Consider the following 27,956-nt stretch of genomic DNA (forward strand, 5'->3'; position numbering starts at 1 on the left):
TTTGAAATCCAGGAACTGCATTTATCAAAAGCATTCATCAAACGGCTCAAGTAGGCGTGCATACAGGTACAGATAGGTGTTCAGACAGGTACAGGCAGGTTTGTGTTTATTTAACCAGTGTCCAAACAAAGACATACGTCGACGGAAAAGAAAAGAATCAAAAGGAATGAATAAGAAACGGAGGAAGGTGGGAGGAGAGATGTACGTGTTTCTATGGAAATTCTCAGAAAGAAGAAAAAAAAAAAAGATAAAGAAAGGTAGGGATTAACAGAGAGACTGTTAGCTGTAAAGTTACCGAGGAAGTCACTAGCTTCCCTAAAATTGAAAGCAGAGCTGGTGTAATGCCGATGTGGCTTTATGACCGTTGTCTGCTAGCCAGGCAATCGTCAAACTTTAAAGCTATCAATTATATTGAGAACAAAATGTAAAGCAACCTTAGTCAAATACAAAGTTAATCTCAAAGCTGCTAGTATCTCAATGAACATAGCGCTGTCATTAGTTGGTAAATATATGGTGTGTTTTTCAAAAAGCATTTTCTGGGTTAAACATGCTAATTGACCTGAATTCTAATTTGTGGCGTCCAGCCAAAGCTAGTCTCGACCTCTGCTAATGAAGCTCACTGCAGGATGTGAGGTCTTGACCTCTTTCTAAAACTTTGAACCTCGCTAAGGGAATGATATTACTTTCTCAAACCGAGGGACTTTGTATCTTGTATTAAACGTAACAGTCACTTTTAAAACTCACATTTTTGCACACGGGATGCCAGAAAATTGACCACATGTAGTCGACCTCAACATTTTGTACACTTATGGTATTTTGCTAGCTTAATACAGCGCAGCCACAGACTTAATAACGATAAATCATCAGTAATGATTTGCAGTCTAGCAAGGTTAGTCAAACTTGAAAATGTATCGATTGTCTTTCTTCAATTCATTACACACCCAGACAGCGCCAGCAGATTTGCTTCTTCGGTATCTCAAAATTTCATTAAGGATAAGCAAAATATAAATACACCAAAGACGTGTCCTTGGTGCAGGTGTCCAAGAATCAACTTCGTTAAAATACATCGTCCCCATGAAAAACATACGACTCATGCCTCCCACGCTTATCACTCGCTCTCTCTCTCTCCCGTTCACGCGCTCTTATTCTCTCACTCTCTTCCTCTCGCTTACATGCTTTTCTCGCCCCTCCTCTCCCTTTCAGTTTATCCCAACATATTCAAAGTAAATCTCAAAGTAACATTGGGATGTTACCGTTCTTTTTCCCTAGGCGCCCTTAAAAATAACAAATAATTAAACAAGCAAGTTAATCAACACAGGTTGTTGCTAATGCCACATGCTTGTAAAAGTGATTCGTTGATATGGGAAAAACAAACAGGTGAAAAGAGATATCCTCTCTCAACACCTCATTGGGTATGCATAGTGATTCACACGAAGCCGTTCAGCCTAACAGGATAAGCGTTCCGTGTTCAGTTATTGTGGTGAGGTTAGTCCTCAACCACAGGTCAGAATGTTTTGACTTTTAACATCGCCACCTAGGGCGAGATAACTCCAAATAAAGTTATACTAATCGATTTAAATGCGATCAAACGCCAGCAATTCAGTGCTGGCACGAAAGGTTTCAGTTTAATCAATCATTGTTAACTACTCCTCGGGAAGTTGCCAGCAGCGCCATCTGTTGGTTACGTCACTGAAGCGTTGGGGACTTGGGGGAGGTCAGAAGAGTAAGCTGGATCCGGCCAATCGCAGCCTTCGCTACCATAGCCTCTGGACGATTACAGAGTAGGCCGCCAATAGGATTGCGAGAAGCCCCACGTGACCAGCCAATGAGCTGGCTTCATTGCACAGCTGTTTTCCGCACATGCACAGGTAACCGTTTCCGTTGCGCTCCGTGCGACACACGCCGTCAATCATGGTGAGGTGAAAGTTCAGATCCGAAGAACAAGTTCTGATCATGTGGAGGATTCCTGTTAACAAACAAACAAACAAACTTTGATATCTAGAATAGTCTATTCCCCTATTACCACGTATCATGTATCCTCGACGCGAAAAACATACTTTTGGCAGTCAGTGGGGCCACTGTGATTTAAAATTTAGTATATTTTAATCTACCTCCCTTCAAATATCAATAAGAATTTGTAAATATTTACTCCTTAGAACAGCCATCCATTTCATTAAAAAATAAATCTAGTTTACAAGAAGTAAGTACATATAAGCTTGTCCGCCAGCCTAAATCAATAAATATCTTCCGATATTTCATTAAAAACATTTAGCCTCTGGATACTAAAGATTCCACATCAGGAATCTATCAAGAAACAGACAGGAGTAAAATTCTCTTACGAAATATATCTTCATCCCCTTCCCAACCCTCTAAAATCCTCCGAGGGGATAAATGCACAGGTGGATTTGAGAGCATGCCGACTGTGACGTAGTGAGAGTAATTATCTTGAGAGCCAGCCTGTATGAGAGGCGGGGCATGCCTCCAACTTGCGTATCCATGGCAATGTACTACGATGGCCTCATAATCTTCAGCTCTTTCAGTAAGGGAGAATGTCGATGTATAAAGGCTGGAACCTCGCAAAATGAATGAAAACCCAGTAGTCATCTGAACCCTGCTAAACCTTAGTGTTCCTGATGACTCCGAGCATGAAAATATTTCAAAATTTTTGGTGAATAAATCCCCATAGTCCTCGACAGAGACAAGAGCCAACTAGAAAGATGGGACTTTAAGTTACATATGTCCAATAGACATGTTAAATACTACATCTAGTCTTGCCAGAGAGGTATTGCAGTATTTTTTCTCCTGAAAACAGACTGGTGTCCTGATCTCTACAGAGAAGTCTGTTGTCTCCCAGAAATATTCTATCCAAGAATGCTGCATGTGATAGAAGAAAGCCGTCCGCATGTAGTCTGTTCACACACATACCGTTAACATTCTGTCAGTTCAGATATATTTCCTGACATAGGGGTCCCTATTTTCAGCTGTACACTTGCCTTGTATGTATTTGGTCCACTTCAGGCAGACGCCGTTCATGCATTCTCTCTTCACCAGGTCAGGGTTGGTGCGGGCGTCTATGGGGTCAGCGCACGTGCTGTTAACGGCTGTTCCTCGACACGTGTAGCACATGATAGGGTCTGCAAAAAATAAATAAATATATGCAGAGGAAATAATAAAGAAACAAATCAGTCAACGAAGGCTCAATACATCGAAAAATGAATGAAAGAACAAACAAACGAATCAATCAATCCATCAATCAATCACGAGACAATGACAGCCGACTACAGTAATTTGAAGAGAATTATCTGCTCAGGAATCTTTTCATAAACTTGGGCCTCTGAGTGACATGGTAGGTTCCGTGAGCGCTTTAACCCTCTTGTACACACTTAAAAGAGTTCAACGATCCACTGAAATTTGTGTGTTCAAAATAAATACAATCGTGCATATCACACAGCTCTTGTGTGTGTATTACCAACAAAACGGCTGTCTGTACTTCTTGCTGTAGTGTGACAGAAAAGCTGTCTGTGCACATCAAGTTTTCATTCTCAGAATAGAAGTATGGCAAGGGAGAGGGAAAAACAATCCAACAGAACAAATGCCAAATGTGTAGGGAGAGAGCTAAAAAAAAAAAAAATGAATGAGGAGCTATGCAGAGAAAGAGAAAGAGATAGAGAGAGACAGACAGAGAGAGAGAGATGTCTAAAATGATTAAAAACCAAACCGAGTGTATTTTCCATACCAAGACCAGTCTGAAAACCAGAATGAAAAGTGGAAAGGGAAGTCTTGCTTTCCACCCTCCAGGCACGTAAAGCCCGATGGGGGCCAGCGACGCCGCTGTAGGTTTGAAGTCTGGACAACATCTAAGCAGTTCGTGTCTGAATAAATACAGCCATTCGACTGGATGGCAAGAAACTGTAGAGGCGAGACAATTAACTATCGATGTAACTAGGCCCACTCATTCCGGTCCTTGGTAACAAGACCTCAGTCTCCCACTTCTGGGTGTTCACTCCAATCATGTTTCTATGGTCCTGCACATCCTTGAATTTGTATGTTTGTTTATGTATTGATTCCGTCTGCTTGTATACCTACTTCTTTCCTTTATTCCATCTTCCTCATCTTTGTTTAGAATTTCGTGAAGTGAAGTTTCTAGAAGTCTCGTTGTCAAATGTGAAATGTGAATAATGACGATGACGGCAACGTCGTGGGACAGCAAGCACGCAACGAACGTCTGGCCATCAAAAGCAAAACAAGAGTTCTAGTAGTCGGTTTTTCGTTGTTGTCTCGTTCAATACCCCTCAGGAGGTTTTATAAAGTCATTTGAGACTTATATCAACATTCACTCAGATTAATGAAGATCCACGAGATACGTCGTCTAATCGTTACGTGATTAACGATATGTTGTTGCATTCAGTCTGATATTCTCCGAGAATTACCAGAGTGTTTTCCTAGATCAGTGTGTCAAGCAAACTATTTGTTGACACTGTCCAAGACATTCACAGCTGTCGTGACCGAGATACATGCCGATAGTAACTTTAGAAACGAAGGATGAACTAGCCAGTGGCAGGGTCGGCAACAAACGAAAGGTTGGGTGGTCGAGGGCAGTTCCCTCTATCGTCTACCTGACCATTTAAAAGAAGATCATAATCTAACAAAGAGAGCCTTCAAAAGTCCTTTATGTGATACAACACCAAAGAAGGCATGAATTTTAAAAAAAGACCACAAAAGTTGGTTGTCATGGAATCGGCTGGTGTAAAAGACTCGCCAGACACAGCCAGTTTTGAAAAAAGGCGATTATCTACTGTCGAACATCTAGAAACAACAAACCCTGAAGAACTGACAGATTAGTAACTACCAATACATCTCGATAAAATGTCTCAGGAAGGAGCTTAACTTGTTAAGAGAGGCTCAAAGACAAGTCGTGGTTGCGAGTCGCAGCCATACGACCACATCATCAGCGACCCGAGAAGTTGGGGTTGGTGGGGAAGGAATGTGAAGCGGGTGGGGAAGCGCGGTAGGGATGGGTGCTGGCCTGTGTGCTTCTCGTCCACCCGTGACAATATGCTTAACGAAATGTACCTTTGTCGACAACTTCTGCTTGCTGGAGTCCAACACCGTTAACAAGAAACACACCATAAAAAGCGCCATCAATCCATTTCCATTACACCAGGGTGATGGGCCTGGCTAGAAGCAAGTAATTTTGTCGCGTCCGGAGAGATACATGAAAAGAAAACAAAACTCCCAGGGATGAGGGCTAAGTCCCTCGCGCCAGCACAGATCGAGCGAGGTGCTAGCCAATATCCAGCACTTTCAAATGCTCGGGTACATTCTACTTCCTCTCAACCTCCACCCTCTGCGCTACCTCCCCCCTGTACAGCCTCCCAGAAGCAACCCTCCAGCGCTCGGCTGCTGCTGCTGCCTGTCGTGGGGAGAGCACGTTCGTGGCTGCCAGCCTGTTCGTTGTGAGCCCATCGACCCAGACGTTCCGACCAGCTTCCATCAAACTTTAAGTGCCCAGCTCAGTAAAAATAGCCCCTCTTTCAAGAATCTGTAAATTATGTGCAGTGGCATGCTCTCGAAGAACACTTCTGGCAACGACGACGATAATGAGTATGACGATGAAGTCGATATTGTCGATAATAACCACGATGACTGACGATGGCGTTGACGACCACGATGATAATGACAACGATGAAAAAGATAATAATTGCGCTGTTCATGTCAGCTGATGAGGACCATTGGGCAATACTTGTCTTTGGGTTCAGGCACGAAAGTGCTTCCGGCTTTGAGCCTTGCTTGATCTGTGTGAGTGTGAGTGTGAATGTGAGTGTGAGTGTGAGTGAGTGTGAGTGTGTGTGTGTGCGCTCTAATTACATGTAAGTGTAAATGCACTAAAAGCGCTCACATGTGACTCATCTGCTTGCAGGAAGTCTGATTAGTCAAAAATAGAAAAGAAAAGAGAAGGAAATAAACAAAGGAATAAAAGCTAGGCCTAGTAATCGCTGTAAATTATAGTCTTTCTCGGAAAAGTATTCTGCTCACCCATTGCTGTCTTGAAGTGTTATCATCAAAAGAACAGCAAGGAGATGAGCAAGCAGTCTCCTATTGTCTCTCACCCACCCCGACACCTAATCTGGTGAGCGCCATAGACTCTGTGGTATCAGGGAGGCGGAATGGACATTAAACACGGGTGATGTCTCGGGTGAAGTCTGAACCAGTCATAAAGTTTTAATGCTTAGACGTTTATGTTCAGTAATATCTGCAACTTCCAGCGACCGAGATCTGAATTCAATAAAACATCACTATCTTGTATTTTATTCGCAATTGAGAAGAGTTATATTGGAAGCTACCCTAATCAGTGGAGTTGCAATCGCTTCTTTTGTATGCACTGAAGCGCCAAGTTTTAGGTATTAAGCATGCTTGAAAAATAAGAAAAAAAGCAAGAATATCAAAGTTTTGTGAACACACTGGTAAATTCAAGTCTTATTTCCCTGTAAACAGACCCACACACATATATTATAAGGCTTGCGAGGACGTAGTTGATATAACAGTTGTAGTTGCACCTAAAATGATAAACAAATGGCTGATCCTGTTCACTGTCACTGCCTGTTGAAAGCAAAATTGCCAACACCCTTCGTCTTATCTTCCCATCGCCTCATCTTCAAGCACTCTCTCTCAGCTATCCATTTTTTCTTTCTTTTTTTTCTCTACTGTAATTAAGTAAAGCTATATCGAGGGTTAAGAGATAAGATGGCATACCGCGAGACGCTGTACGTGTACAAGCCACGTGAGACCTTTGTGAGACGTCTGGCAATAATACGTTTCATTTACGTCTCAGAATATTCTCAGACACAACTGAGATTTATAGAGGTTCAAAAAGAATTGAGGTGAACTTTAGAGGCGAAAGAGCAGACAGACATCGTCTTCTTGGACTTTCACTTCAACACCCACGCTGCTGTCTCCTCCATGTAGGTGGAGAAAGGCTACGACCTTCTCGGATCAAGCACTTGTAGTTTTTAAGAGGGGTTAAGAGGGAGAGAGAAGCAGATACAAAGCTGTCTGCCTATGAACAGCCGTGATAATAGCCTTTCTTGCTACAATTATTTGCATTTTATTGATTTAAAAAGGATGTGCACCCACTTTAGTTCACAGTTCTGCTGTTTATTCTCTTTGTTGATATGCGGGGGCTATGGTGGTCATGCCGATTTGTCAACAGGTAACAAAGAGAAAATGACAGGTTAAGAGCGAGTGTATCAACCACTCACAACAGGGCAGTGACGAAGTGTCTTTTTTAAACAGAAAAGTGATTATTTGATTTGTCATTTCGCGTTAAGGGGGAGAGAAATCCAGAGAAAAGCACCGATGGCGCGCCTTGCCAACAAGGTGTCACAAACTGTTACGAGTCGAGGTTGGAAACCAGGGCCTCTCACTTCATTGGTGACAGGCGAGTGTTTTAACCACTTCACTACCTGGAAATGGTGGCCCCGTATATATTTCTTTATATGCCGCGCCCACACCCCTCTCCACGTTTATTCCTCTCCACCCTGACCACGTTGTAAAAACTTTCCATTCAAATCAATCAAATGAAGAAAAAAAAACCCCAACCCACGACACCACCACTACCACAATCACACACCTACACACAGAGGAAAACAGAGGGACAGAGGAAGGTAGAGGTGGGGAGAAAGAATTTAAGCGAAAGAAGAAGAGAGAAAGAGGGAAGATAGATGGAAGTCAAAATCGATGACTTATGTTATTTGTCATGGACGGGACAGATGCGAGTTTGGGATTGTATCGATCTCTCGTAATACATCCGGAAAAGGGGAGAATTATGGGAGGGCTGGTCGGATATTCCTGTCCAATAAGCAACACACGTTGACTACTGTACAGAAAAGGGTTGGCGATACTGAGAGGGTACACTTTATTTTTAACTCACATCTACTGCAATAGGGGTGAGAAGAAGGGTATCCAGACTTGCTATTTGACAATGATCTGCTTGTGACGGAAACATATATTTCAATTGTAAAACCGACGTGCAGCTACATTCATGGCATTTTTTAAAATGAAAATTACACATCGAAATAACTCGATCTTAAATTATTTGGATTACAAGCAAGGATTATATTGCTATTAATGAAAAATCAACAACAACCGCATTTTACATCTTGTAATAATAAGTTAAGACAAAATAGAACCCATTAGCCTTCTGTCAACTCTGGATCAGCTGTGTGAAGAAAAATCCTCTATGGCCTGTGAATCGGACTGTAACTGCTCGTGGAAGCAACACTAATCAACTGTATTATCAAATGTTAGTGTCTCGGTCTAATTATATTTAGTAAAAAAAAAAAAAGGTCACGTGAGGTGCAAATGAGTTAAATTATTTTGTACTCAGAAGGCTCCTATCCTCCCACAGTGTGGATCTGCTTTCTGCACGCACAGTACACTGTTCACTAACAAAAGGCAGCCAGCCGTGACCAGCGTTATCTCCCCTTGCAATGAATGATGCATGACACCGCGAGCAACTCATCAACGAAGGATTGGTAGCGCTAATGAAGCCTTTATGAAGAACAATTTCATACTGTTTTTAGCTCTATTGATAGCCAGTCATCAAACAACTCTTGTTCTTTCATCTTTCCATTGGCCGTTCTAGAAAGAAAAGCAAGAACATTCTTTGAGGCAACAACTACAGATATTCGAGATTTTGACTGTATTTTATTATATTTTGTGAAGATGAAATGAATGAGGCAAAGAGCCTCTAAAGAGGCCTCCACATAAAAAAAAAATAAATAGAAAAGGATTTTGAGGTAGTGAGAGACTGTATGAGTATTCAAAACACACACACACCACTATACATTGTATCCAAACGATTTATAGGGCATCAAAGCTTTTGAAATCCAATAGATATCGTTGATGTGTGCATACGCGTTCACTAATTTTCGTGAAAAAATTCCGATGGAGTAGATATATTGTTTTCTGAATCCTGTATTGTCATTTCTCTTTTTTTCATGAAGGATGATAAATCAGTGATGTAATTGAGTAGAGCACGCTTATCTTCTCCTGAAGAGCAGTGCAATGAACAGCGCGCACGAATTTTCAGAGAAGATGATTTGTGACAGGAAATTATGTCATAGCCCAACTCAGATTACTGATACCCCGGGGTAGCAGAGATTGCTTAGATGTGGACTGCACCGTTAACGACTCAGTATGTCAGTTGGGCAAGAACTACATCTTTTGTGGCTGTTCATACTCTCTGGTGCAAGCAGCCATCTAACTTGTATCAAATGCACGGGTTGAGAAGAACCTATTACCAGTTTATTTCTATATTTGAGAAAAACTTATCATTTTGTTTTAAACTTCATAACGATTACCAAACAAAAGTTAATTCGATCTCATTTAATATCTCTGCTAATTCTTCTAAAGTGTTTGTTATAAGTATCTCGGACAATCAAATTTACTGTTTTCAGTCGATAAATGCCACCAAAGACTTTAAAACATCTAACAAGAAAATACAGTGATTTTCTTAGTAAGCCTACAACCTTCCCCACCACTATTACTACCACCAACATGATAGTCTTGGTAATAGGATTCAAGGAAGACAACCACAAGACTCCGACCTTGCTACCTTTCTTAGTTTTTTTGTGAGTAATTTTGAGCAATTTTCTCCCTCAGTCAGTGAAGCTGACCCATGAGCCTAACATCTAGAACTCTTATTTCCAAAAATTGATTTTACACTAAAGCTGAGGCGACCGCCGAAGTGTAAATGCAGGAGTTATTAGAAGCTTAGGACAATGGACTGGAACGCAAAACCGAAGGAAATCAATGGTAATTTCTGGTCGATGGCTTGCACTAGGGTGGTCATTCTCTAGTTGCGCTGACACTTATTACCCACACAGGACGCGAACAGTCGGTTATCAAGCTCTAGTTCATGTTGTCATCATATAATCGACTTGAAGTGTAGTCTGGGAGGCTTTCAGCCTCTAATAACATCCCGCGCTGAAGCCCCAGTAATAGACCGAAATAGCACAAATAGTGTATGGGCCAGCCACGCACAGGAAATTTATGGTTTGGGATTTTCTCAAGACTAGAAACCTTCGGAATTTTGAGAGGAGTGAAAATGGTTTCTTTAGCCAGAAAACCAATAGATGACCACGATGACACCGATAACTAGGGAAGAAGACAACGAAGATAACGATTAAGAGTTTAGCATGAACTCGATTTTAAAAATAACTTTTCGATGACAAAACTGTACAGACCTGAAACAGACCAGAAATGTAAGGTATATTATAAGTTATGAAAGCCAGAGAACTCTTGAAAAAGAGAGGAACTGTTTAGACATCAATGAAAAGAGACGGTACTGGGAGTTCTAGGGTAATTCCCGAGAGAGATGTTATATCCGCTTCTTTGGCGGTTAGTCGTATTTAAAATAAACTGGTAAAATGTTTGATGAAGGGTCAAGAATTAAATGAAAATATGCCCGTGTTCGCATTAAAAAAGCAACAAAAGAAACAAATACATCCATATGAATCGGTATGCAGATAGTAAGAATCAAAGTCATGGTAACTGGTAACGGCAAAGCAGATATCCACATGGATGGAATGCGGCTTGAATACATTTAAAATTTTGCCACACTCTTGAAAGACAGCAGCTCCATGACAAGCATCTGGATCAGCAACAGCGGCAAGAACCAGGCTGGACAAGACCTGGCACAGCCTTAATATCAGGTTTATCGCAGAGTGCAATTTGTGTGAATCCCTCGTAGCACTTATCCCTCTGTACAGATGTAATAAGTGAACTTTTCTTACCAGGCACTCGAGAAGAAGTACCTAGAAAAGCTGTTCCGGATTTCGTAAAGAGAAAACAAACCCATTGACTGTGGAGCACAGTCGCCACACTCGCAGGACATTAAGAACTACTAGCAACACTGCAGAGACAGAAGCTGGTCTACTTTGGCCATGAGACTCGGCACAACACTTTGTTGAAGAATGTCCCTTAAGGCGCCTTGGGTGTAAGTCGGCGCGAGGTGGTCATACGGGGTCTGTCTGAAAAGTAACGGGACTGGAGTGCCAAACAATTTATTTCAATTCCAAAAAAACAAAAAAGCATAAAAACAAACACAAAAACAAAAGCAAACTACATGGTTTTCACTTCAAAGTAATCCCCCTCGAGTATAATGCGCTTGTTTATCCTTCTCTGACATGCAAATACATTTGTTTTTTGAAGAAGACAAAATCGTCCACCGAGAGCAATATTGTATAAAAATTGAAATGGGAAGTGAAAAATACAGACAACACAACGAACAGTCCTAGAGGGAGACAGACAGGCGTGAACAGAAATTAATGCTCGACCACACATGGAAACAATCTTAAAAAAAGAACAAACAACATTTTATATGAACGGATATTTTTCTTTATTTACCTAGCGCTTTAATAACGCCATCCCTGTTCTGACGAAGGCCGACTTTCTTTTCTCATATTTCTTCTATCCATGGCACATGAGATAGCAGGCTCATCATTAGAGCTTTTTGACAAAACTGTCTTTGTCATGACCCTTACTCCTGCAGCAATCAGAGATCATAACTGGATGCACTCAGCTCACGAAAAATGCAAGGGGTGTGTATGTGTATGAAGATTTCCTTTCAGCTTTGCATGATAAGCGTGTGCGTTTTATGCTTGTTTAAGATACAGTGCTCTGAGGGGGATTATTCCTCCTTCGCAGACTGAGAGCGCCATGTTGAGATGCAACCTTCACGGGAAAAAGCAGACCGGAAACAGGTGGGTATAGGAGGTATATAGACAGTGGGGGAAAAACACGCCAATGCTCAAAAGTAAATTAAACAACACCAAACAAGCAAAACGACAACAATTTCATGTAATAACAAAACAAGTCTGAAAACAAAATGATAAGCAGTTCATAATTATTGTAAAACTTGAATACAAGTGTGGGCAAATAACCGCTTCTGATCACTATCAAGAAATAATACGATGCTGTGTGAAGCTTATTACGTACTGCTCTACAGCTGGTTATCTACTGTTTACATCCAGAAACGGAAGACAAAAATTCAGATAACTGAAACACATGCTGTGAAAAATATCGGATTCCAAGAATAATTGGTTATGTTGAAAATATCGACTCAAGCATAGGACTCGATAAGAGACTTAGAAAAGGAAAGAGAGAAAAGAAAACAAAAAGCGAGAAGCTACTAAGTGTAAAGTAGAGGAAAGAAATGGGAGGAATAATAGGCTGAGAGAACGCCCAGCACCTGCAATGTTTCAAGTAAATCATTCTCCATACTAGCGCGCATACGATGGGTGTCCTTAATTTACGAAACAAGAAAATGCAAGATGTTCTAGGCAGCACGTGCTTCATTCTGGTGTCTGCTCAACATTGTGTTGTACTCATCGTATGAACAAGGGTTTCTTGATATCTCAAAACATTACTGCTGTTATCGGCATTATAGTTTGCTGTACCATACACCAGTCGTGAACTCATAGTCAATGTAACGGTTCCCGAGACTTCAGTCAGTGGTAGTCTCTGTCTCTCGGTCCCTGAGACCTTTACTGAAGGAGAGAGAACATGACGGGACGTTAGAGGAACGTATCCTGCGCTCTTATGAACAGGTCACACATCTGGCGGCCGGTCCACTCCATTATGTTTGTAAGCCACCCTTTTGTCTGTCTGCCTTGTCGATGTTCTCCTTCTGCACATCCATGGAGGACTGTCTTGAGTAGTGTGTCGTGCCGAGCGCCATGCCCCAACCAAACCAATTTTCACCAATTGACGGTGGAGAGCAGTGGTTCATGGGGACTGACCAGGCTGGTGAAATTAGTTTGTTTTTTGTTCTCTATAGAAGAATCGGAGTCATCTCCGGAAGCACTTCATCTCGATTGCCTGAATCTTCCTCTCCGCTTCGGTCAACAGGGTTCACGTTTCGAAGCCGTACAGCATTATGGGAGCGATCAGGGACTTTAATAGCTTTAACTTCGCTTTTTAAATAAATGTATTTGAGGGTGTTAATTAATTGGTTAAAGAAAAGAAGATTGCTAATTTAGTGATGTTCACTTTAATTTTTGTGATGTTAACATTAATTTCAATTTTAGTAATGCAATTAAACTATAGCAGATAACGAGAACGAGGCGGTGCCTAATTGTCATGGAAGCCATTGCGCTCCACAATTGTTTCTTAATATATTTGGTTGTAACTGCATTTGATGTACAGTTTGTGCCAGTGTGTTTGTCATTGACGTACTTATGTAGAATAGTTTATCGACAAGAACTATTTCCGGTTATATAACTGCTCTGCTTTTATCAGATTGATACTGACTTTGTGGATCTGAACTAGAGCCGCACCTCCTGCACATCTTAATCTGTGAAAAGTTGACGAACAGTTGAACGCCTTGGTGGATTACTACCGCTGCTCTTCCAACAGCTTGTGAATTCATTTTGGGTTTTCAGATAGGGATTTGGCAGGCAATCCAATAAACAGCACCAAAAAAAAAAAAAAAAATCCTATTAAATCCGTTCTCTGACATGTTGTGGTGTGGACAGGAACATTTGTGGCCTGGATCACAGTTTTTCAAATGATGATCTGACGTTCTCTACACAACAATGTTTGCTTGTTATGTTGCGTGCGTCCGTGTCAGTGTGTGTGGAGTTTTTTCCCAGCTTTATTTAATAACGGTCAAAGATGGTGCTGACAAACATGGCGACAACATGATAGGCCTGCTTTTTGCGATGACGAAATGAACAGTGTCTTCACAAGAATTCAAGCTTGAACGTCTGCAAGTATGGGTGTGAGTGTGATTGGTATTAGTCGATAAAGTGACGATCATCATCAAGTCAAATTCTTAATGCAATACCACTTGGATAATAAGCCAATTCTTATTTTATCTTAGTGTAATACTGAAATTAGATACTCTTGAACGCTGTCCCATTTTCCAATAACCTTAAAAGTAGTTATTCTTCAAAATAGACAAAAATTCAATTAGCTAACTAATGTATTTATAATTCTGTAGGGACGAATCCAGCGGAGACTGCTGTTAACCTTTTCCAACTGAAAACGTTTTAGTGGGTGAAGGGTGCGGACCCGATTAGTTTTTTTTAAAAATATATGTACGTCCCATCCAAACGGCTGGATGGCAGGAGGCCAGTAGCTGGAACCTGGAGGCTGGTACGTGGAGCGCTGTGTCAATGACCGCATGGGTGCACTCGCCGTTACAACCACACAGTGATTCCCGCTGCAGTCCCACAAAGTCTTGGCAAACGTGCAACTCGCAGACCGCCGAGTGTTTGGCATCTTGCAGCCTGCTAATCGATTTCAGACAACGACGAGAGCCGGCGCACATCGTTACTGGCAATAACAAGGAAAGGAACGGAGGAGCGCTTTTACTGGTGGTGATGGCCCGCCTGAAGGGTCTTCTCTCAGAAAGAAAGAAATGGTAAAAAAATGAAAGAATAAAAAGATAGAAATGCACCTAAAAGAATCATTGAAAGGAGAATGAGGATGGAGGGAGAAAGAAAAGGGAGTGATTGTCGACCTGGCCGTTATTTGAACTACGTAGCAGCCATTTGGAGTCTGGTCACAATCATCAGCGGAAGGCTGGCGGCGGAGGATAATGATCATTCAAGATTATTGTATAGCTGTAAAATGTGAACCAAACAGCTCTGCTCTTTATCCTTTATACGTTTATAAAGCAATACAGGAGAAAGTCAAATACACTCTAATCAGACGATGATGATAATGATGATGATGATGTCTTTCTGATTCTTTGTCACGTCTGCCAGACACTTCACACAAAGACTGTACTCTTAGAGGACGTAAAAGCTGGATAACCCAGCGAATGATAATTGATAAAAGCAAAAGAAAAAAAAAAACAAAAAAACAAAACAAAACAAAAACAAAAAACAACAACAAAAAAACAAAAAAAAAACAACCAAAAAAACAAACAAACAAAAAAACAAAGAAAAAATTAAAAAAAAGAGAGAAAAGAAAAAAAGTTGAGGTTACACTTCTTTAGACCTAAGAACATAAGAACAAAATATTGGATCACACACGTCTTCCCAAAAAACACGATATTAAAAAAGAATAACTAAAATAACAGCTGTCGTTGCAGCTTCCAACGCGAAGCAGTGTGACAGCTGCGTGTTTTTAGAAATTAGGTGTGAGATCAGCTCTCCTTTTTTTGCTGGATTGTTTCTAGAAATGGAAGTTTACTGCATCACTAGTTCAGAAAGAAAGAAAAAAACAAAGTTTAATGACACATTTTCAGAGGAAGCAATGACCGCACAAATCGTATTTCTCGGGTCTTTACTGCCGTTATAATGGACTTTCTCACTTTATCCCACACTTGGAACAAAATGACTACCCCCTAAAAATTTAGCATTAAAATGAAAGCTAGAAATGGGAGTTAAACAGTTCATTTCCTCCCTTGGAACAGGACTAGAACTGACTTCACAAAGGGTGTTGCGAATTCGCTTTCAAATAACTCTTCCTGGAATCATTCAGGAAATTAATTTTTATTTAAAATTTATTTATTTTTATTATAAATTAAATAGACTTTAAATTTTAATTTAATTTAAAGTCTATTTAATTTTTACAGAATACTGACACGATAACTTTAACCCACACAAAAACAGGACAGAACCCATAATATAAAACCAAGTCACAGCGAGTAATGCGTCTGTATGAGGCAATGCTTTGCTTTTCGATCACACACACACAAGCACGCACATGCATAAATACACACAGACATATAAACAAACCACACACAAACATTGAAGTATATTTACCCTAGCCACAGCAAGCTATAAACGCAGCTTTAGGAGACGTGGAAATAAATATATTGCACACACGAATTTTTAACAAAACTGTGTGAATGAGTGTTTGTGACCGACTTCACGACTTCTTAATCTCGGCTTTTTATGTGGCAGGCGTATAAATTGCTTCCCCTTCTCAGCCCTGTTGTCATCCTCATGTAATTCACGTCAGCGTGCGGTTCCAGAAAAACCTCCGCCAGGAGCTGTGATTCCCTGAAACGCCGGAGAGTGTGCTTCTTGGCTAAAGAGCAGGGGACATAAAAGGGGGGAAAATCAATGAACGCTCACAGTTGTGATTACTCTCGTCAGCAAGGCCTCACTTACCTCCCCTGCTTCCAGCAGTGGTCTCCCTTCCCATGATGAGACTGAGCACAGCTGGTAACACCGTCGAGATTGTGGGCTACATTTTTTCCCATCTTTTCGTGGCGTCCACTTATTCCTTGCACGTGAGGCACAAGCGCCTCGACGTTGGTGGTGGGGGTAGAGTTCTCGATTGGAATGATCACAGGTTGTTGTCCCCACATCACACAGCTTTAATAACCAGTCTTGCTGTCACGTGACCCTATTCATCTACCAGCGAGCCATACCGCTACTCCTCCCAACTCCGCTATACCTTCGATCCTTCCGTAGTGTTTCGTGTGTTTACTTCTGTAATTATTTTTCGATTTTCTGCTTTAATTTTGGTTGAGTGGTATTGAGGTATCAGATGTATAAGTCCTCGGTGCGATATAACAGGTAGGTCTAGTACCATCAATGATAGAAAATAAGACATTTAGTGACATCAGTAGCATTTGTGAAGTTTGGGAAATACTGCTGACGTACTTTGCTTCAACTCCACCTGGAAATCTCTCGGGTAACCTGCCGGTCCCAAGCCCGGATGAAGGATGGTTTGATCGTGGGGCTAGCAACCCGACCCTGTAAAACAACCCTTGCTTCAGAAACTGCAACACTAGTTTGTGGTGTAGTTGCGGCCCTATGCTCCACTGATGGTGAAGAAGGAATAAGAAGAAGCATTTTTACTTTACCATTCTTCTTTTCGAACACTCTTCATGTATTATGTAACGCAGAAAAAAAAACGAAAAAAAAAAAAAAAAAAACAACCCAGTTATACTTTCGTGAAGCAAAACAGCGACTTACAAGTTTCTTTACTGACGCAGGACCTCGTGTAAAATTTACCAACGGGGTTAGCACGACGGAACACAACGTCCTTTCCCGTGATAGTCCCGTATTTCTTCACTAGTAACGCAATGTCACGGTAAGTAAGTAAATGTCACCAATTAGACCAGAGCCACATGACTAGCAAGGCTTTAAATGATGATAACCTACCATTACGTGCATGTGTACGCAGCAGAAAACAACGAAACACCACAATCTTTGTTATCTGCGAACTTATTGCAAGCTGTGCTTCAAACATACGTGATTCATTTACACTTCGCACAAAAGGGGTCTGGATAAAGAGTCATTTTTCATCCACACCTGCCTTTGAAGTCTCGAGGAAGTGTGTCAATGACCAACAGGTGTTATACCGCCAATACATCGATGACTGTCACACCAGTGGAGGCACAATTATGAGCAAGTTCTCTTTTTATGTAGAATATCGCATGTACACTACTCTGTTCTTCCCTATGTCGGCTGAAAACTGTAATCAGACAAAATAGCGGGGCGTGAAGCAGAAGGAGCAAGAACGAGACCAACAGGGAAAAATACTGAGAGAATGATGGAGAGGAAGATAGAGAAAGAGAAAGCGTGAGAGAGAAGTGCGGTAATAAAGATACAGAGGAACCTTTTGACAAGGAGGTGTAAAGAGCATGTGCTGATCCATCCTCATCAAAGTGGAAGCAAAATGCCAACGCATCAGCACAGCCATTGCAGACTGCCTCTTCTATCTCTCCCATTTGTATCATAAATACCTGACTATAACAGCTGGAATCTGAGGATGCAGCCATCTCGTGATTCGGACATAAAGAGTGAAGAAGGTCTGACTCCTAAACAGAACTGACAGGTCTGCTTCTCCATGTTTCATTTATCTGTGCGATCAGATACTTGCGGGCTAAAAATAAGTACTTTCATTCACACGGAGGTGTAGTTTGTCTCTTTATAGCAGTGAACTTCCCGCAGCATTTTATGAAGACACATTAAATGGCATATTAGACACGTGAAAGCCCTGAATAGTGACCATGCAATATTCAGTAGGCAAAAGACTAGAAAAATGGGCATGCGCACTAAAGATGAAATGGTTATGAAAATATTTTAACAGTCCGGACACGATGACGAATACAAGCTGAGCTTGAACTACATTCTATCATTAAAGAAACAAAGATACAGAAAACGACACAGAAAATGAGGTGTAACAATGAAAGAGCAGATTCGAACACACAGCTCTTGAGCATTGCAAATCATGCTTTTGCCACTATAATACAGCAGCTGCACAGCAACCAGTTGAATGTTAATTCACTTAGCTAAAATATATTTCAGTGCATATTGCATATATATGAAAAAGTTAAAGGTCATCTCTAACCTTTCCTTGTGGCCACCTTTACATAAATAAGGTGTTCATCTCCTCTCCATCACTGCCTTACCTTCCCAACCCTCTATGGAGTCAGGCACCCATTCCCGCCAGCTGGGTCGACTGGAGGAAGTTTGTTGCCCTAATCGGGCATTGAACCAGCGCACTTTCAGTTCGGATGCCAGCCCTCTAACCACTCAGCTATCCGCTTCCCAGTATTTGACTTACAAGTGTTTGATATTCTGCTGCCAGCCGTCTGTCATCGTCCTTCTCTCCATCCCTGCGTGCCATAAGCGACTGACTAGTTTTTCGTGTCGATGTAAAACAACCCCTGTGTGTGTGTGAGAGAGAGAGATAAAGGGATGAGACAGCTCCAAAAGAACAAACTACAAAGAAGTGGCAATATCGGACATAAGCGTGTAGTAAACTGTGAGTAAGGAGCTGTAAGACGACGCAACGAACTGGTAATATCAAAGAAAAAGTGCCACTGAAAACATAAGCAGCCAGAAAGTAAGGACGGACAAAGAACAGATCCACGATAACACATGAAGTGCAGTTTCAAGCGTGAACAACACACCAGTCCACGTGGTGAAAATAAGATACATCACAATAGATGAAGTGGAAACAATGGCGTGCAAATAATAGACACACGACAATGGACAAAGTGCAAGTGAGGACGTGCAAATAACAGACTCACGTGTGAAATACAGATAAGAGAATAGATGTAGCGAAGGACAATTTTAACAGATGGCAACAAGGAGAAAACAAGGGGGTAGGGGGAGTAAAGTGTTGGCGTATGGTTTACTGTCATCTCAAAATAGGAGGAAAACAAGGTGAAACAAGTCAACACATGTTTATGGCACGTAAATGCCAAAGCAGCGAGCTGCTCAGTCTTATTTACGTAAACATAATTTTTAAGACAGTCCCTCCATAATACCAAGACGATACAATAAAAAGGAAAGATGTGAAATACTGCAGTGCCACAGTTTATGATAACAAGACAAGACAGGAGAAGACACGATAATGGACGATACCACACGAGGCCGTACCGCCAGACGATGACAGCCACACGATAACATCGCCATTTCAGAGGCGTGCTCAAGAGGAAATAACTTTCACGAACGAAAGGCGCGGCGGCGCGAAGATGCGAGGGAGCGCTGATGAACTGGTCGTGAAAATTTAATGATCACGTGACCTGCAAGCGTGCAATTCCCCGGCAACTCTCGTACTTTAGCGCTGGAGCCACTGTTAGATTAGATTTGTCAGCACACGGTTCAGCCTTGTTTAACTTTCTCTTTGCCTGTGTTTTACTGCCTGTCTGCCTGTCTGCACGCTTGTCTACGTTTTTGTGAGTTTGTTACTTGCCCGTCATTCAGTATGGTTCTTGTCAAAGTTTCTTATCTAATAACTTTCTAGTTGTCAAGAACATCCAGAGTGATTGATAGGCCTTCCGAGTGCCTAATCACAGATGCTTCGAAGCAAACGTTCGACTGAGCCTACTTGCCGAATCTGAGCAGCAATGGCCACCCTGAGACGTTGTCAAGTCTGATTACCGTTACTAGTCACGTGTAGTAAATTCATCTACAGACCTTAGTCGCTTTTACACGAAAGGCAAACTCCCAAGCACTCTTTATAGCAGGATCAGTTTTCCTTTCACTTCTTTTGTTCAGCTTTTGTACTAGGATGCAGGTTTTATCCTCAGATTGATAACTCCATCTTTTTGCTCTTGTGTTATGTGCTGGGGGCAAAAGTTCAGTTCTATCGTTTTATCCTCCTTATTAGCTTTCTCCCTTGGAAACGGGGAAAATTGCATTCTGAGGTAAATATTTGTTTCCTCTCCCGTCAGTTTTGTTTGTGTAGTTTATCGATGTTTTGGGGCTGCGTGGCGCTAGACGCAAACTCCACCACATTACTCATGCACCTCCTCGTGCTCGCGCTACGAGTGCACTACAGTGACGTCACTAGGGTCAAGTGACACGCTGGCGTGAAGTTCTCGTTCGTGGAGTTGTGGGAAGCGGAAAGCTCCTGACATTAAACTTGAAAATTTGTTTTTTTAGATAAACACTCTTCAAAATATTTATTTTTAGACATTTAAACTTTCTATCGTCTTGCGTTTGACGCTGATAGCCACCATTTTCCCGCTGCTGCACGTAGAAGAGAGGTAGAAATAAGAATAAATAACGCTTTGCTACAAAGTTGCACAGCACTTTATGCCACTTCCCTTCTCAACTCACAATCTCAATTTCAAGAACTCGTTTACGTGTTGGGAGAGGAGTAGCACGGTCTCACCAATTGTCCGACCGGAAATAAAGTGTTTCAAACTAAGCCAATGTACCGGGACCATGAGTAAACCTGTTACAGAACATGTTAGCTAGGAGGAATGCAGCAGGATACTATGAGTAAAGGTTGCTGTCGTTAACGCATAAACAATAATTTCTACTTCATAAATTCTCTTTTTCTACTGCCATGTCACAGCTCTACAGATAGGTTATGGCATCTGCAAATGGCTTCTTTTCAAAAGAAAGTGAGAGAGGAGGAAATGGGTTCTCCAAAATGTCTTGTTTCATCCTTCTGCCTGTCTTTCTGCTTAACACAATAACCAGGTTTTTCTTACCCACTTCTGCGGTGCATCCTCAAAATCTCACTGTCATTGCCTGTTAGGGTATCCAGTTTAAATGTCCCTTCCAGTTTGCTCACTCTTGCTTCGCGGATTTCTATTTCATTGACTTCGAGCGTAAAGATTGTTACAATATCTATACTGCTTTCATTTTTAGTTAATGGAATAAGCTTGAAACTGATGATCATAGTATTACTAAACTACTCACGAAACAAATACTGTTTTTGCAAAACAGATGACTCTTGTGTACGGTGCGTAAGTGAGCCAGTGAGTGAATGAGTGAATAAGAGAGCGGATGAGTGGATGTGTGAATGAGTAAGTGAATGAATGAGTACGCATATGTGTGTGTATGTTCGCATGATCGTGCGTGTTTGCATACACACTGTACGGCCTCTGAATGCCAGAACTTTGGGGATATTTTCGCGTGCATGAACATATTTAGCTGCACGCGCCCATCTCCAGGCGGCATCTAAGGTCGATCGTCTGCTGGCAGGTAAGTGGCGACGTCACCTTTCACTGCTTCTCCAGCTTGTCTGAATCTGACATGGCCTCCATCGTGGAACTGCTGGTCTGCGAGTTCTTTTTTGAGTAGTTATCTTTTCACTTCTTATTCCACTGTTTCTTCAGCTTGATAAGTGGAGATGGACAACGCGTCCGTGTTATGTTAATTTAGCTCCGGCTGCTGCCTCTTTTTCCCTCTGTTTTTCTTTTGCATTTATTCGTTCGTTTGTCTGAATGTCTGTCTGGCGATCGTAGGTTCTTTATTTCATTTCTTCCTGTCTGCGTCCTTTTTTTTTCTCCCTTATTTTAACGTCGTTTGCTACCTCCCCTGAGTAGCTCGTGCTATTATTGCTTGTTCGTGCAGAAGAACCTCTAAACAAATCAGCAGTAACTGTTACATTAAATGTCGTCTGTAAAATTCGTTTTGGCTTTCATTCTATCGTGGGCTGTGGAGACTGTAAACTTTGGTCTGTAAGCCAAAGGCCTGACACCAGCGTCCATTGATGTTAATTGCGCTTCTTTCTTCTTAAAAGAAGCTTCGCAAAAAGAGAACCTTGCATGCCCAGGCAGCAGTTAAATTCATTAAGATTCTCAAAAAACTGCCGCTGCTCTGCGGAAACGATTCCCTGGGCTCTCAGCTGCACTGTCTTAACCTGACATTCGTGGGACTGTGTGCAGAAGACTCAAAGATGTCTGCCATGTTTCCTCCACCGTTAATGTTCAAACTTTCCTTTTGCGTCTGCCTTACCTGACTTCTGCGCATTATTTTACTTCGCTGAGTTGTTTATGAACAAGAACTATTTAGTACAGAGCATTAACTTTCTTTCCATCTTTCTCTCTCTCTCGCTCGCTAGCTTTATCTTATCTAATTTATCTGATTAGCAAAGAAAAACACTTTTTCTGCTCAACAGTGGTTTCTTTCCTCCGTTAATTCGTTGTTCCTCAATAGCCAGTCTTTGTCCTTAGACACAGGCGTGTCTTCACTCATTGTATATGTTCAAAGCTTCGGTGTTGGTTGCATGTAACAATGAAAATTCCTTCTTCAGAAGATTACAGAATTCTGAGGAAAGAGCATTATCCAGAAGGAGCCTAGGGGCACAGAGAGTGCTGTACGTAAATAGAAAGGTCAAGACGCAAGAAAGAAATTAAGAAATGGAATGAAGAAAAGAAGAAAATAAAATCCTTTCCTTATTTTAACACTTGTCATATTTTCAGACATTTAAGGTCTAAAATAAGCAATAAAAATGCCATCTGTCAAGGAAATAATATAAACCGTTATGCTCACTTCATGAGAAATAAAACCTTGCAAGAGACCCTGGCATGACACTGAATGATACAGGGAACGTAAACTTCCGACTCAATTGTTAATGAATCAAAAGCTCGATATAATACAAATGAAGCAAAATATCTAAATGATGTGTTGAAGAATTTATGATGATCAACACAATTACTTTCAGTCATAGTTCTTACTTGTTTCCATACAGGCTGACTATTTTCTAAAAATATTTTGTGAAATCCTGCAACTCCTTAGAATTCGGATCTCACTGTGTGGCCTCACGGTACTGTTATTATGTATCGCTATTGTCCTATATATACATATAAAATGTTTTCTCTGGCAGTAAATATTCACACGATTAAAAATAGAATTGTATGACTTAAACAGTAAAAGAAACTATTTCATCCTTTTTAAACACATTCAGTAGTAGCTAAAATTTGGACTTCAGACTCGTGCTGTTGATGCTGGATGCTGGTCGTTACGCGTCGATCAGAAATGCAGACGAAAATCTTGGTATAAACAAATGACACCTAATACATTACATCTAACAACTCAGACATTCCAAACTTTGTGTTCTAGGAGTTGTAAACAGTTGATGTTTCCTAGAAGTTAAAACTTTGAAAGGCAAGTTAAGCAGACTCTTCACAATTCTGAGATTAAAGAGCTTAATTAGAATAACATCAGCTAAGCTATTGTGTACACTCTTTGAGCAAACTTTATGGTCCAGACAATCGAAGGTTATATCACTTGCCAACAAGTATCCGTGTTCTGTATCAGTTAAGGTGTCCAGTCACTTAATCCCCAGACACTTCATCCCCGACACTTCATCCCCGACACTTCATCCCCTAGACTTTTAATCCCCAGACACTTCATCCCCAGACACTTAATCCCCGACACTTCATCCCCAACACTCAAGAACAATTTTCATATCATATTGTTGAAGAACATTAAATTTACTAGCTTATATGAACTTTAACTAATGTTGTAGATGTTCAAATGACGTTGAAGTTAATAGCATGATTTGAATTTGAATTTCAATTAAATTTTTCGCTGACTTCATAATTTTTATAGTTAAGGATTTAGTTTAGGGATTAAGTGTCTGGGGATGAAGTGTCTGGGGATTAAAAGTCTAGGGGATGAAGTGTCGGGGATGAAGTGTCGGGGATGAAGTGTCTGGGGATTAAGTGACTGGGAACCATCAGTTAATGCATCACATGCCACAGGAACCCCCCACGTGACCAGATTCGCTGTTTTTTTGTTAATTTTTTTTTTATTGACACTTATGGTCGTCGTTATCTTCAGGCGCGTTTACCGGTCACATGACATTTGATTACACGCAACACGTCTCACCTGATTTGTTGGGACTGTGCTCGGGGCACAAGGCGAGAGTGATTTTGTTTTCGACAAGCGCACGACATGCACGGAAACACCCGGTCTTCAGGCGTGAAAGTCGAATTTCCGGGCATTGTGCACTTTGGGTTGACTGTCTGGCATAGGCCTCCATTTAATGTGTTAATATTTTCATGTGTGTGTGCATAGGCAAATCAACGAGCGTACGTGTTCATCCTTGACGTGTTTTGTATGAGTAGCTCTAGCATATGTGCGTGCGCGCGTGTTTGTGTGTATATATATGTGATGCCAACCATCCCCATCTGTATTCCTCAGTACCTTGAACTGACCATGATTTGCGTCCCCTGGAATGCTTAACATATACTAAAATAATACTAAAGTATACTAAAATATACATTGTTGTTCCAATAGAGATTTGATAATGCATTTGCAACCACATGCGACGGGGACAAACACTGCAAACACTTTCTCCACATTAATGCATATAATGTCTGTTATGTTTTTTTAACAAAAACTTTCACTAACATGGGCTATCTATCTCCTTCCCTTTCCCCTCTCTTTTTATCTATTTTTGTCTCCTGCTGTTTATCCTATCACCATACGTCTGCTTCTGTTCATTAAACAAATGAGGGTTGCGGCTTTCTTTCCGTAATTAGCAGAACGCTGTCAATAATTTATCTCGACCAATATATTTTCCTATCATCACACGAGAAAGCTCATTCTGATTGATTGTCTTATTCTTACGACGCCTTTTTTGTTTTCTCAGTGGACATCAGGATTCGGCACTCTTCAGGGCTTTAGCTTGGCAGAGAGGCGAGATGCGGATGCCAGAAGCATCCCGCGGGTGGGCCGACAGTGATGGACGCGATCAAGCGCGGATCACAATGGGCGGAAGTGGAGAGGGGTTGGTAATGGGCGGTGTCTTGTGTTCAATCGGTCTTGAGTGTGTCCTTTCTCAGTTCCAGTTTTCCGAAAGTTTGTTGTCAGTTCTAGTCCAAGTCGCTTCCACTTAGTGACCAAAAGTTTGGATTACATGCACTCTAATAAGTCATCGCAAGATACAACGGCTTAAACTCAAAACAAACGGCAAAATAGCTTTCACGAAAAAACTCACGCAAGCATACATACATAATTATCCACACGCAAAAACATTTAGACAAAATGTTCAGGGAACAGCATTGTGTTCTTAATCAACGTTGGCATTCAAACAAACAGATAAGCACATGTAACAACACACATGCGCATGCAAACACACATGTATGTGCACTTGCTCAACTCACATTGTGGTACAGGAGCTACAAGAAACACCTGGCCACTCAGATAATAAGATCCCTGTCAATTAACTGCATCAGCAGCCCAAGTCTTAATGAAGTTGATCCTTATTAGCTGTCTGGCTGCAGCAAAACCATTAAAAAGTGACAGGGTAATTTATTACCGACAGCTGAGGGTCTACAACAATGTCAAAGCTTGGGCTGAACCCTCCAACCTCCTGCCAGTAAGCAAATATCATTTACTGCATGCTGCATGGCAACGAGGGGCCAGGCAAGCCATGCATAGCCCTCTATCCACTTCAGTAAACACGCAGGTTAGTAGGTAATTACGTATGTTAAATTCTATCACACGCCTCAGAAGGTTCTAGCATCACAGATCCACCTGTGAGCTGGTTATGAGCATTCATCAAACAACAAGCGATAAAAAGTTAAGCTGCATTCCCAGTTGTTCTTTCTTGTGTATATGAGAGAACTTTTGGATACAGACGTACGTACGTATGTACGTGTGTGTGTGTGTTTCGAATTTGTAACAAGAAGAAAGCAAAGACCGCATTCCCGCTGCTGCCCACGAAATCACAAGTCTTTTTATGTCTGTCTACTACGACCTTTGGTGATGTCTGCAATCAGTTATTTCGTCTGTTTACTCTGGAGGAGGCATTCACCGCACGCACCTCTCACTTCGCTAGAATACAAATGTTAGATAACCATACACTCACCATGCTGGCCATGGTACTCTGGTCATAGCAAGCTCAGCCTCATTCATAATTATGCGGTAGACCTTGTTCTTTAGCTTGTTAGTCATGATGTTTTAAAAAATAGACTTAAAATCATTTTTGCTGTGCTTTCATGACTTTCCTAAATATCCATAATTAAACTTTTAAATGATTTTTACCATACACCCCCGCCTTACCCTTCCCAAATGGTTTCGGTAGAATTGTATTTGTTTCCGCTGTCGAACGTTTCATGCATTAACAACACGGAGGGCAAGAAAACAAAGCACGGCAACTTTCCTAGTGACACCGAAACACGATATAAAACCTTTGTCGCCGATAATAACATTTCGGTCCCGTGTTTGCAGAGAGTCTAATTACAACACAAGCACGGTGTTGGCCTGGACCCTTCATTTGTTGTGACCGAGAGTTTAATTGAGTTCCGTTTCTCAAGCCTCTCGTAATGATCCTGTCCCTGGACGCCATTCATTCATCATACAGAGAGCCATGCGTTGATATTCTAGTTAATCTTTACTGAAGGTCGCAACATTTTCCGCTGTCATTCCAGCTTTATATCATTGTATCAACACAATGCTCCAGAACGCACGCCCAAACAAACATAATCTAGTTTTCGTCTCCACTTGGGTTTTATGGAAAACAAATCTGTCATAAACCTCAATAGATTACAAATATTTCCATCACTACTCACAAAACAAAAATAAAACAAGTATTATTCTTGCACCATTTGAGGCTAGTGGCAAATGCCTGCAAGAACACACATGTTATGTTAAATTCTAGCTTTTACTTCAAAAATAAGTTTTTGATTTTCGTGCAGGATTGTTTGCAAGTAGGCATGTTGTCTGTAGGTAGTCATAGTAACTGCCTACAGGGACACAAGGTAGTGACTGAAGAAACGAAGGTGTACTTACTGGAGTAGTCATTTTGCTCTGACGTCGCCCGGACAGATAACACCAGCAACACTACAACCAGGGTTATCTTTCCAGAGCACACCCTCTGCAGCCACGACCTTCGTCGTCTCCTACTTCTCTCTCCTCCAGAAAACCACGACGACATCAGCGAGGAAAAAGAAGCCATGTTTTGACGACAGGCGGCACTGAACTAGTGTAACAGTCACTTTCAATACTTTCTACGCTTGCCTTGCACTTTGCAGTTTCCGGTGATTACATCCTGATCCACTTGCAGTTGCTGCTGTGACATGTTCACATTCAATCTTTGACTGAATGAGTTCTCTCTCTCTCGATCTCTTTCATTTTCTGACGAGAAGGAGAGAGACACATGCCGGAGGCTGAGCGTTCCGTGCCATCTCCCGAGAGAAAATGCAATGCGCCGACCTTTGTGAAGGTTGCTGCAGAATACGGCAGGATCTATAAATACTATCAACAAGTGGGGGGAAAGCCACTCACGACTTTGGCAAGAAATCGTAGCACGACTGCACAGCACCTCTCCGGCTCTACGGCAGACGCCTCCTCCTGCACAGCACTCCTCCAAGGCAACGGCACCAGAGGAGGAAGAGGACTACACACAATGTCAGACACGGCTGAGACGTTGTGGGGGTGGCTGTTATGGGTGGGGGCAAGTTGGGAGGGGCGTCGATCTCAACGCCGATGTTAATGAATGAAATGGCTATGAATGTAGATGAGGTTACAGCCGCAGTCTCTCCATTGAGTAGTCAGTCATACGGAAACGTACTTTCTCAACCCAGAGTCCAAACATTGCAGTCGGCACTCTCCTATGTTTCTCTGGCAAAGATCATTGGCACAGAGACGCAAGGTGCGTTGATTACGGCAATCAGGCCGTGCAGCAGTAGTTAACGCAACGTAAGGAGGGCTGTGCGCATGCACCGACACACGGAGCACGCATTTGCTTGCTATAGGGTGAGGCCACACTCCGCAGCAGCG

The 27,956-nt window shown here is 41.6% G+C and overlaps 1 protein-coding gene across 1 annotated transcript; it reads right to left on the bottom strand.

The window, feature by feature from the left end:
• LOC112558402 (protein quiver-like) lies at window positions 1–27,945 on the bottom strand. The gene is made up of 3 exons (XM_025228894.1): window positions 26,967–27,945; window positions 2,994–3,134; window positions 1–1,966 (listed from the first exon to the last, which is right to left on the bottom strand). The coding sequence occupies exons 1-3, from the start codon at window positions 27,130–27,132 to the stop codon at window positions 1,755–1,757; spliced, it is 519 nt and encodes a 172-aa protein (XP_025084679.1). The 5' UTR covers window positions 27,133–27,945; the 3' UTR covers window positions 1–1,754.
• Between the last annotated feature and the right edge of the window lie 11 nt (window positions 27,946–27,956).

The sequence above is a fragment of the Pomacea canaliculata genome, linkage group LG2, assembly GCF_003073045.1.
Source record: "Pomacea canaliculata isolate SZHN2017 linkage group LG2, ASM307304v1, whole genome shotgun sequence".
NCBI classification, from domain to species: domain Eukaryota; kingdom Metazoa; phylum Mollusca; class Gastropoda; order Architaenioglossa; family Ampullariidae; genus Pomacea; species Pomacea canaliculata.